The sequence below is a fragment of the Lagopus leucura genome, unplaced genomic scaffold (genome assembly GCF_019238085.1).
Source record: "Lagopus leucura isolate 7727_CA_CO unplaced genomic scaffold, USGS_WTPT01 Super-Scaffold_100009, whole genome shotgun sequence".
Lineage (NCBI taxonomy): Eukaryota > Metazoa > Chordata > Aves > Galliformes > Phasianidae > Lagopus > Lagopus leucura.
The window spans coordinates 338,806-351,649 of record NW_024962266.1 but is presented as its reverse complement, the minus strand read 5'-3'; the positions used below and the strand labels follow the sequence as shown (position 1 = coordinate 351,649).

Sequence of the window (12,844 nt, the reverse complement as noted above, 5' to 3'; positions counted from 1 at the left end):
CTGCTATAGACAGGTCCCTCTAACTGCACATAAATTTGTCAGGGGTATACATAAAACTCTTCAGATTGGTGCACACACTTTGCATACAGAAGGGAGGATTTGTGCTCACACTTCTATATAGAAAACTGTCACAAAATCCAGTGTCTAAGTAAGCAGGACTTTCACTTATGGGAATATTTTACTGTACTGAGAATCCAGGTGACTACAGAGAAAAAATAATTAAGAGGGTAAGCACAAAAATAAAGCTATTTTATAAACAAATGCATATAATTTTTAAGTATGTTTGATCAGAGGACCAAAAACATTTGAGTCTTCGATTCTTTTTTGGCAGAGGAACAGCAAAACAAGCATCAATGAGCATTTAAGTGTAAAAGCAAATGTGGCCAACCTTGAGCTTTTTCCAGTCTCTCATCAGCTGTTCTCATATTAGCAATCATTACCACACAGGACATCACATCTGAACTGTGCATCTCCCGTCTGCAGACTTCTACAGGATCTCATAATCAGGATGTATCCCAGAAATTTACATTCCTGGCCTTGTGCTTTGAAGGAAAAAACTGCTTAACCTGGTTGGTGGATGTGCCTCCACTCAAGAAATCACACCTGCTGGAGGGAGTACTGTGCAACCGAGGAATGATTTCTCTTGCACTCTCATTTCACACTGATCCCTTTTCCCATGCACACCCTAACCAAAGCCATGTAAGATGCAAAACAAAGAAGAAAAAAGCTACCTGCTTTTTCATACACTTGCACACCCAGAGCTCCAGTGCCAAGGCAGGATACGATTCTCCACATTTGGCTACAATTTAATAAAAGTGTCTCTCCTTCCTAAAGCTAGCTCTGCAAGAATTGCAGATGTGGTGGTATAGTTAAACTTTTTCTTTTTTTTCCAAAAGGGACTACATGAAGCATCTTCAAAAGCAAACACCAGCATAGTATCTCAATTATCAGACTCACAGTTGACAGCAGTGTGTCCACACATTCAAATCATCTGCAACGCCAAGTATTTTTTCAATCAACAGAAATGAAATCTTACTTTGGCAGAGTAATGCTTTACCTCTCAGCATTAGTCAAAGAGGGTTTTTTGTTTTTCTTTACAGGCACAAAGTCTCAAATGCCATGTTGGTCCCAGATCACTACCACAAGGTGTAGTTTTCTGAAGAACTATACAAAAGCACAAAGTTTGCAGGAAAACAAAGCACCAAGTTCTGGTCTGTTTCCCGGTGTAGCTAACATTCAGAGGCAATAACATTTTTTTGTGTCTCATTCTTCCTGACTCTGGAGTGGTGGTTGATACTAGTGTGGATGTAGAAAACAACAGGCAGAACAGGGACATTGAAGCCCAGAAGACATGATTTTTGTTGATGGCAACTGTGCACCGAAAGGAATGAGTACCAACTAAAATGGCCAGGATTGTACAAACATCACCCACCCCTTTCTCCACAATTAAAAAAGTAGGAAATAGGACTACTTGCCATGTCAAAAGCTACAGTGATGGAAAAAATGCTGACAAATTCCAGCTTGAAATTCAATCTTAGTTGAGCTTCAATGTACCTTTTAGTTTCTCTATCTTTCTGACAGTTTTCTCATATTCTATATAGGATAGTTTGGTAGCTACAGTGGAGTATTGGAATATGAGATTTCTAGCTGTGAGTGGTACATCCAAAATCAAAGAATCATTTCAGTTGTTGTCCATACATCTCAGTTGCAGACAAATACTTAATTACTTCTATACAGTCCATAAGGCTGAGCCCCAGACACAAGATGTCAATGTAAAATGTATTGCCTGCTTGGTACACATCTTCCATTTTGTAATCTCAAGTGCTGCTAACTCCATTTCCTACTGTAAAGATAAAGCTCTAACAAAACTGCAGCTGCCAGTCAAGTACTCTCATTTCCTTACAGTACTGCCAGAAATGATGGTTAACAGGAACAGGTGCTGAGCCCTTCCTGTTTCAGATATTTCTTGTCAAATGCTACTTGTCATAAAAGACATCCATACTAGTTCTTAGTAGGTGAAGCTGGCTTAAAAAACTAGGTCCCTATGAATCATATCTGTTTTCCCCATCGCGAATGAAAAGATGTCATTATCTGATGCATTCCGGGATATACATACTGGACTGACATACAGTAACAGCCAGAAATATGGCTTAATTCCATGCCACAGACCGAACAGTTACCACACTTCCAACTCACACATGTAGCATTTGGTAACAACTTTCCCAGTGTACATGAGCTATTTACCAGGTGCTGCAACCAATTTGGGTTACTAAGTCAAGCTTTTTGTGTGTGTGCAATGCTCGCACTGTGGAAGGGCCTTCGCTGCACTCCCTTTTTAAAAAAATAGCTACAGCTTTAAATGTGTACTGTACCTGAGAGGATTCGCACCGAGGTGTTTGAAGTGACAGGCCATCCATTCTTCAGCCACATTATTGATGGCAAGGGAATTCCTGAGGCTTCACAAACTAGAGAGATGGGATTCTTCTCCACAGTGCTGATGTTCTCGGGCAATTGAAGGTCACCAGCAATACTTGGGGGAACTATGGAAAAAGAAGAAAGAAAAGTCACACTGCAAAACAAATGAAAGTTAATTTTCAATTATACAAATTTCATTTTCAAGCTCTCAAAATATTTTGTCAACCAGGTAAAGATAAGCTTGGCAAGTGAGGAGCTACAAAACTGTCCTGAAAAAAACTGAAAAAAAATTCTTAAATTGATAAGTATTTTTTTCTGTGCAACAATGTGGAAAAAAAAATTAATTCTATGATTACTACTATCTTCATTTATGGCTTAAAATCCCTAGCAAATACCAGTTTGTAGTAGTTCTATCCATTACACATTAAGTAAAATTTCCAGTATTGAATGAAACACTAGGGAAAATGTTAAGAATGACAGAATTCTTTTGCTAATGGAAAGAACAATTCCTCTACTAAAATAACTACCTCAAATCTATTTTTAGATTTTCTTTACTAGGAGTAAAAGTAATTTCAATTCTGTAGATCATTCTTTAAAACAACAAAAAAAAAAAAACCCTAGGCTTAAGAATTGAACATCTTCCAGACTAAGCAGCCTGAGATCTAAAGTTTCTTTTTACTATCCAGAACTTTGTCAGTACAGTACAGCAAACAAAGTAAAATTATTTGGTAATTCATTTTGGCTTCTCATTGTCAATAATGACAATTCATATGTTTACTTTCATCCTACACTGTGTTTTTTTCTCTCCCAAACCATTCCTGATTGTTGTACAAGCTTTCCCACTTCAGTGCAAGATGTAAGGCATAAAAGACATACTTTACAGAGATAACTGGAAGTCTTTGTGAGACAGTGGGATTTGCAGAAAAAAACGCAGCTAAATTCCTGTAAATTGCTGTCCTAGTTTAGTGGCACAGTAACTCCTGAATGCCTCTTTCTCTCTGGGCTTTACCCTTTGAATATTTACAAATATTCAATGTTCAATGAAGCACTAAAAATCATATTCAAATGAAGTGCCATTCTGACTTAGAATGGCTCTAATGTAGCGTGATGTTCTAATCAATCCCATTAAGTCAAATTACCAAAACGAATTATAGTTGGAGGTACCATCTTAAATTCTTCTGATACCACAAAATAAGAAAATCTGATGATTAGAAACTTGAGATATGGGCTATGCTCACGTAACTGTCCTCTGGCAGGGGTCATGGGTGTGGTGTTCTTGGTTAAACCTTAAACTCTGCCTCCTACAACAGAATCCCAAAGAACACTTCCTTATCACGGAACTGGACCTAACGTCACACAAAACTGTACTATATACTGATTTTCTGTTCTTGGGAGAGAGCAGCTGGGGGGATGGATTGGTATTAACAGACACAGATAAAATTTAAAAATGTTCAGGAACAACAAAATTGGATATGAACTTTTGCGATACATCTGCAGATGAAAATGTGCTATGTATAAAGCTTGCAGTAAATATGGTCACCATGTCTAAATACAGAAGTATTTATTGGATATCCTTGAGTGAACTTTGTTTCTCGGCCTGCTTTGTTTCTGTTATACATGCCCCATTTTTTGCACACTCACCATGAACATTTAAATCATATTTTCTGTCAGACAGCCCTGCCACATTGGCAGCAACACAGACATAGCGACCTGTGTCCAACACCTGGATATTTCTCAGTTGAAGAAAGTGCCCATCATGAAGTATTGCTACGTCCTTTCCACTGACCAGCGGACTGCCATCCTTCATCCATGTTACTGCTGGCTCTGGAATACCCTGAGCCTTGCACTCTAGGGAAACTTCACTTCCCTGGGTGACAACAACTTCTGATGGGTGGCTACTACTGTCCAGTATTGTTGGGCGAACTACAAAAGGAAAAGAAACACACTTCAGGATCTTCACCTGCTTCCCAACAGAAAGATAATCAAGCCTGCTAGATCAGTGTTTTACTTGAGACAGTTATTGTGGGTCACTGCTGGCAACTCCACTAAGAACACTCTGCAAATACGTAACAATTTCCCCAGGGCTGAGAAAACAGAGCCAACCTTCCCTTTCCCCACCCACAAAGAAAAAATGTTTTTAAAAATGTAATTTACAGGCAATTTTAAAAATACAATCAAATGTATTTTGATCAAATGTTCAAAATTCTGTCAACCCGTACAGATTTTTGAAGATTTTCTTTTTCATGGGATTTGAAAGGTTTAAAAATAGTTCACTTTAATCCTGACAAAATACTGAATTAGCAGTAAAACTGGAAAATTTCAACTTATTCAAACTAATTGTCATCACTACTACAGCTCAGTGACAGGAAACGCTGCATTACCCAGTGTGCTGTATCCTGTAGTTAACCCGTGGTCAGATGCCCTTTCAAGACATACAGGCAGTTTCTTGGTAAGTCCGAACTGACAAAATTACAATCACAAATCTCCTCCAAGTACCCTGGAATCATCCTGGATTAGACATTCTGCATCTTAACCCCACTATGCAGACAACGCTTACATAACACGCTCATTCAGAACACAATACTTCATGGTAACTTACTGTACACTTGCAAGCTGTATTCTTTCTTTGCACTTCCAGCTACATTTGAAGCAATACAAATATAAGACGCGGCATCAGACATTTCAGCAATTGAAATCTGCAGCTGCCTGCCTCCAGATAATATCCGTACCCTTCCTGACCGGTCGACCACAAGTGGTGAGCCTGAAAGAGACATTCTTTCAGATAAAAACACAGAGAATGGCAACAAGCTCGCTCAGTGGTGTGAATTCCAATGGCTTATTTAACGGCTGCTGAGCTGCACAATTTCCATTTTAAAATTGTTATATCAGAGTTTTCCCAGACTTTGTGCAAGCAGATTCTGAGGACTTCTCATACTACTTGCTGACTTAATGTAGAACAATTTTAGCTACAACACAGCAATTCTCTTCATACTCACATACATCCAAAACATGTTGGAAATTTCCACAAATTCATTATTTTCAATAAAACCTGACTTCCTGCACATATACCGTGTATGATCATCTCAGCCAGGCCATTCAATATACTACACGTATACCTGCATACCTGGCCATCTGCATACTGTGTGTCACGTGGCATGCATGCACATACTTCTGCTCAGGAAATGCTGAGCAGAAGTGGAATGGTTACAGTTCAGCAAAATTATGAGACTTTCTCTGAGCAGACTTTTAAATCTTTGAGAACTCAGGCTTGGTAACTATTATCATCTTTGTAAACTGCAGGGAAATTTTTGTGACAGAAAGAGTACATCTCCCACGATTACTCATAAAAACTGAATTTTCATTTCCTACTATTTCCCTATGAAAATGTGCAAAGGTCTGATTCCTGAGTAATATCCAAAATTGCACTACATTCTAGACTTTCAAACAGGTTCAAATTTGCTTTCAACCATTTAAGAGTACATCCTTCAGCACTGCAGCACATTGTTCAATCATTTCATAGCGTGCTTCACAGGCTGCCAAGAGGCAGGGTGAGGCAAGGTACAGAAAAGGCTGATGCATCTCATTTTCTCCGAAAAACTTTCGCAGAAAAAAAATTAAAATCTGCTCTTTCTACAAGATGTGATTTATAAAGGAGAGTGCACACAACACTAAACTATGTCTTCAGACAGATAGGTAAAGCTGATAAATAACAAAAAAATTACCGTGCTGGAAGAATTCAACACCTTATTTTATCTAATACTCTGTCTCCAGTAGCGTCCATGCTTAAAAAAAGGTGCCAAAAATGCCTATTATTGTCTACTGCTTTGTAAAAACACTTTGGCAATGATTTGTTCTAACCCTACAGCAAAAAGGTGTGCAAACTACTCTTAGATATTAAGATGAGATGAGAGAAAGGTTCAGTAAACCCTCAAAGCAACTACCACACTGACTGCATTGTCATCACTTGGCAGTGTGCCACAGCTGCAAATTTCAAGAGAGATTTTGAAGATAAGTTTACGTTACACAGCAGATCACAAGTTCAGCTCTACCCCTCAGTACTACACTGTGACGCACAGCCAGGCCTGCTGGGATACATAAGTCAGACTTGATGCTTTCTCATTGCACTATACAGTACCTGAGTGTACTGAGAGAGTGCTTCATCAGTGCATATGAACTGTCCAGTTTTAAGTCAGCCAAGACATCTTTGCACTGCGCCCTCCTTGCACAACTTTAGGAATAATGGCACCTAAGCCAAGCTGAGGTGATTAGAGAGCATGGCAGAGTCTACTGCAGTAGTTTTCTACTCAATACCAGAGTAAAAAATGAAAATATTTACAGGATAAAGAAGAACTGGCAAATCAAAATTATTATATTTTCTTTATTACAAAAGACAGCAGATGGTCACTCACCACTCTTTGTCCAGGTAAGACTAGGTGGTGGAATGCCTGTAGATTCACATGTCAAGCTTATCAGGTTCCCTTCGATTACTATCAGCTGAGAGATGTCATCTGAACCATAAATACTTGGTGGAACTAAAAAGAAATGCCAAATATCATTTGAAACCAAATGGTATCAGCCAACAGTATAACCAAACTGATCTTCATGCAAATGTGTCCCATTAATCTCTGGAGGAATTACAAGGGTTGCTTTCTCTGGTTTGCAATGCAAACCAGACCCCGGCCAGGGAATAATATATTTAACAATAACTACATCAATCATTCCTGCCCAAGCTCTAGTGCAGGAACAGGATCTATTTCCGGCTGGCTTTAAATAACTTTCAAAATTTAGACATAGTTTTTCCCTCACATTTCTCCTGCAGCAACATGAAGGACCCCATCCCTTCAGACGCCCCACTACAGCAGAGTGCCAACTTTGTTAACAGCTCTGTGCCTGTAAGCCAACTGCAGACAAAAGGGACTACTGTTTTCAAGGTGATTCTCAGAGTTTTAAAGAACCTTGGAGCAATCAGTAGGGAAGGGATAGCTGCCTTCTTGAAATGGGGAAATTATTTTCTTTAGATGAAAATAACGTAGGTAATACTTGAAAAGAGACCAAAAAAAGCAGATGAGAATGTAGGCTGAAAATGGAGTGAGTATATTTAAAATGCACACAATAGCAGGCAGCTTCTCTTTCTGACACTTCAGACATGTTTAGCAGCAAGCAGATGTATTGGCTTCAGAATGAATGGCTGCAAGGAGCCTTACTGGACTGGACTGGCTTCAATATTTCATTTGTTCTGCTTCCAGTCAGAAGTTTAGTGCCACTCTCTTAGGTGTCACAGCTTACACTTTATAGAATCATAGAATCCTTAGAGTTGGAAGAGACCTTTAAAAGTCATTCAGTCCAAATCCCTTGCAACAAACAGGGACATCTACAGCTCAATCAGGTGCTCAGAGCCTAGTCCAGCCTGGCCTTGAAAGTCTCCAGGCACTGAGCTTCCACCACATCTCTGGGCAACCTGTGCCAGTGCCTCACCATCCTTACTAAAAAAGACTTTTCCCTTATATCAAACCTAAATCTCTTCTCTTCTAGTTTGAAACCATTTCCCCTTGTCCTTTCACCACAGACCCTGCTAAAGATTCTGTTCCCTTCTTTCTTTACTATCCCTTTTATGTACTGAAATTTAACATGTGGGCTGATTCTTCTAGTTTCTGAAACCAGAGTTAGAACTCAGGATCTCACCAGTCCTCAGATGGACAAATTTCCTTGATCTAAAACTGAAAAATACGGCAGGCAAGACTTTCAGTCTCTGAGTGTAAACAAAGACTACAATTCTAAACAGTTATCCACAGATAACTTTCACAGGCAACTTTTGCTTTCTATTAAGCTTAGTCCATCAAAGCTGTTAACAAGCAAGTAGTTATCCCTTCTCTTCAAACTCTCCTGAAATGGTCTCACTGAACAAAAGAACAATCCTTATTCCTCCTGCATCAAAGGTCTTTTGCAACAGTGCAAATCCTAGAAATCTGGGGAAGGAAGAGATCACAGATGATGATGACATGCATGGTGAAGGGACATATATGCTGCATTCAACAAGACCTGGACAGGCAGGAGAGCTGGGCAGAAAGTAATCTGATAAGGTTCAGCAAGTGCAAGTGCAGCGTCCTGCACCCAGAGAGGAATAACAGCATGTATCAGTACAGGCTGGGGGCTGACCCATTGGAGAGGAGCTCTGCAGAGAAGGACCTGGGAGTCCTGCTGGACAACAGGCTGACCAGGAACCAGCAGTGTGCTCTGGTGGCCAAGTAGGCCAGTGCTACAGTGCATTAAGAAAAGTGTGGCTAGCAGGTTGAGAGAGGTGATCCTCCCCCTCTGCTCTGCTCTGGTGAGATCACATTTAGACTACTGTGTTCAGTTCTGGGCTCCCCAGTTCAAGAAAGACAGGGATCACCAATGAGTCCAGTGGAGGGCCACAAAGATGATTAGGAATCTGATGCATCTCCTTCATGAGAAAAGGCTGAGAGACCTGGGACTCTTCAGTCTGGAGAAGAAAAGGCTGAGAGGGGTTCTCATCAGTGTTTATAAACATCTAAAGTGCAAGAGTCAAGTCAATGGGAGCAGACTCTTTTCAGTGGAAAGCAACAGTAGAACAACTGACAACGAGCAGAAACTGGAACACAGGGATTCCATAGTAATGCAAGGAAGAATTTCTTCACTGTCAGAGTGACAGAGCACTGCCCAGTGAAGGTGTGGAGTCTTTTTCTATGGAGATATTCAAGAACTGTCTGGGCGCCTAACTGTGCAACCTACAGCATGGAAACTGCTTTTGCCAGGGTTGGACTCGATCTCTAGAGGTCCCTTTCAACCCCTACAATTCTGCAATTGTGTGTGCTTAACGTGGGAATAGCTCATGGTCTCATATGGTACGGAAATATCCATTCCCAAATTTAAACATCAATGTTTCTTTTAAATACATAATGACATTATTCTGTAATAAACATTTTTGCTTAATCATTAAAAACCCTTTTATCTAATTGTAGTTTTGTGAATTCAAAGCATTTCAATTGGTATATAGGGAAAAAGCAATATGGCAGGAAAAGCTACCCAAAAATCAACGTCTCAAAGGAACACTGTGCCACATATATCATCTAACCATAGAAACATTTTACTAATGCTATTACTATAATTTAGTGCCGGTAACTTTGTAGAGCACACAAAGCTAGGAAAAACAGGTTGGTTTTTTTTAACCTGAATTTCCATGCTTCAGTATTTTAAAATTTAAACAAAAAACTTTAAGAAAGTTACTCTAAATGACATTAGAGTGCATAAATAGGAGCCAGACACAAAGCCAGTTAGTTAGAGCTCTGAACTACTATCATGCATGGAAACCCAAACTGAAAAAAGCCTACAAAGTATCTGGTATTAATTTAGAACCAAATTAAAGAAATTTGGAGAATACGTACACCTTCTTGAAATTGTTGAACTCAAGAAAATAAGAAAAAGTCACCCTGCTTGAACCTTAGCATTTATGAGTTTATGAACCACAGAGGATTTCATTGTCTCACATCATAACTTCACTCTGAACTCCATTCTCATTCCTGAAATAAGCTTAACAAACCTTACCCCAGATATTGACGTTATAGTTCTTTTTAGTTTTCCCAGCAACATTTGTCGCTTCGCAAGTGTAACGGCCAGTGTCCTGTACTTGAGCTTCTTCAATCTAGGAAGAAAAGGAAAACCTGGATTTTTTCTTACACTTTTATATAGGAAGGTTACAGGGTGAAGCTGCTCAGGTTTTAATTTTTATGCTTATACCTGTCTCCCTAATATTAGTAACAGTACAACTCTTGCAAAATCTGTAAGTAAACATTTAAATGCCTGTTGTCTCGCAGTCTTCATGCACTGCTCCGCTGCCCCATTAATGCTATTCAGGTTCCATGGCACACCCAGCACCCTCCTGATGGGTACACTCCCAAGGAAGTTCCTGATGCATCCTGACCCAGCTTACCTTCAGCACACTTCCATCTTCAGAAATGCTAAGACCTGGTTTCTTCAGCAAGGGTCGCCCATCTTTGAGCCACGTCAGCATAGGCAGGGGAACAGCATTGCTCTGACAGAGCAGCTCCATTGTCTGGCTGATGAGCACAGAGACATTTTGTTCCTCTCCCATGATGTTTGGTGGAACTACAGCAATATATCAGAAAAAGAGGCCTTTGGGTATTGCAGACTTCCCATAGCAAGACATACTGTAGAGTTAACAAGTCTTTGTTTAACAAAAATAATATGGCAGTTACTACCTTTTTGACATCCAACTTATGTCTCCTTTAGATCTCAATAAGCACCAGAAATTGTGTTCTCTACAGAATATTCTCTACACAACATAGTAGTAGTAGTAGAAGATCAGTCACAGAGAAGTTGCATAGATAAGCCAGGGCTAGGAGAAAAATACTCAAAATACATTCAGAAGGGAAATTCACTATTACTAAAGATTGGAGAAATATATGTCCCTGATAAAAGGACAGAAGAGTTAATGAGTGTAAAGATTCACAAGACAATCAAGCTTGGCCTAAAATGTCATAAACTGTTTCAGACAGCGCCAGCATGTGTACTTGGCTTTAAGAACTCTGACTTTAAGAAGAATTTTGTCCAGACATTGCCAAATACAAAAGATAGAACGAGAATTTAGATGGTTAGTAAGAGCAGGCTGGATCACAGTCAGATGAGATTTTCAGACTGCCGAAGCAGCTTTGAGTTGTTAATACACCTCATGAGTTTTAAAGTAATTTCAGCCAAGACACAAACAGCCTTGGAAAATGGTGAGATTTGTGTAGCATGCCATCACACTGCACCGCTGCAGCTTACCATCAGTTCTCTACTGGAAATTCCCTTTTGAAACAGAACTCGGGAACCCTCATCATAAACTTAGTTTATCTCATTTAGTTAACAACAGCAAACTAGAGAGCAAAAATACTTTTACTGGGGTGCTCAAGCATGATCCAGAGGGCAACTCTTGTTAGTACTCCTAATGGAAGACATGTTCTTAAATCCGTAAAGCATTTGATAGGGATTCACCTTTGTTTCTTTCAATTTAAAACCAGAAGGCATACTCACTACAAACTTAACATCAAGGCAACTTTAGGTCTGCAATTAAATACATGCAAAATCAAAACTCTTGTAGCAAGAAATTACTTCATCTTATAACATATATTCAGTGAGCTTTTTAATACTTTTTGAGTACCAAGACTGTTCACTTCACCCAACAAAATGTTGACCAAGGCCAAATAGAAAAGCTTTTATTGCTGCATTTCCCTCTTTTTCTAGCTTAGAAGTCTATTATTTCAGAAAATGCATGTCTGGTTGCCCAAAACATATGAGTAAGAAGGGAAGCAGTGGGACAATTCATGAGAAATACTCTTGGCTTCACTTCGAACAAAAAGATATTGAATTAATTAGCACAAAGGAGATTACAGAAAATCCCAAAGTTGTACTCAGCAGACCATCAATACAGTTCTCAAGATGTCCTGAAAAATAACACTAACAATAAAGCTTTGTTTTTCTTGCACAGGAAGTATTCATCAAAGCAGCTGATTTCACAGTTTGGAAATAATTTAGGGAAAATTCTGATCTCTGTGGATAAGAAATAAAGTAACTGAAAACAAACCTGTTTAGACAAACCTGTGTAGAACTCACAAAGGCCCAGATTCTTTGAGTATTATGGAACTGAACATTGGAATCTGATCCACTACTGCAGAAAGTAAATCTATTTCCAAAACTTTTCCACCAACTACATTTTCCCCCAGCTAAATGAACTGAAATGCATGTAAAAGGAAACTGAGTTCATGAAATGTGGAAAGACAGACACTAGATCATTTGTTTCTGAAGAAATAAGGTTTAAAATTAATCTAATTATGCTCATGGTAACTACATGCTCATGGTAAATATATGCTCATGGTAAATATATTTTAAGCCAGGTTGTTCCAACTCTTAGACTAGCTTAGTGCATTTCATATTTCCAACCACCTCAGATCCAACTGCATTCCAAATTATCTTCCTCCAGGGACTTCTTAATTAGACTATTCATACCAGGGTAAGTCCTAACAGAGAAATTACTTTCTGTAACAACTTCACTCAAGATTGCCCTGCAGAAGCTCAATAACAGTAAAATTACAACAGTAACTTTACATACACAACTTTTAACTGTCTCTTTTCATTTCTTCTAGCTAAAAGGGACAGAAATTCCAAAACCAAAGGAACAGTAAGTAGATCCATACTATTTTTGCACTTATGTGTACAATTACAGTTGTCCTCAAACTCCAAAAGGTACCTTGATATTGCTTGTTGTAGATACAAAATGTTATATCCCAATTTAAACCTGAGTTTGCTGTGCCAGAATCCCGACTTTCTCAACTGCCTCTTGCAGATGCAAAAAGTAGCCATGACTCAAGTCACAAGTAAGTATCCTAACCACAGTGCCTTTACAAGATTAATC

At 39.1% G+C, this 12,844-nt stretch overlaps 1 protein-coding gene across 1 annotated transcript in view; it reads right to left on the bottom strand.

Moving 5' to 3' along the window:
• Positions 1-12,844, bottom strand: part of HMCN1 (hemicentin 1) — a 185,812-nt gene that overhangs the window by 66,682 nt on the left and 106,286 nt on the right. Inside the window, exons 41-46 of the mRNA XM_042873540.1 lie at positions 10,364-10,539; positions 9,979-10,075; positions 6,825-6,947; positions 5,015-5,176; positions 4,057-4,338; positions 2,373-2,540 (exon numbers count right to left, since the gene is read on the bottom strand). Coding sequence (XP_042729474.1) covers positions 2,373-2,540; positions 4,057-4,338; positions 5,015-5,176; positions 6,825-6,947; positions 9,979-10,075; positions 10,364-10,539 — 1,008 coding nt within the window. The remainder of the gene's footprint in view (positions 1-2,372; positions 2,541-4,056; positions 4,339-5,014; positions 5,177-6,824; positions 6,948-9,978; positions 10,076-10,363; positions 10,540-12,844) is intronic.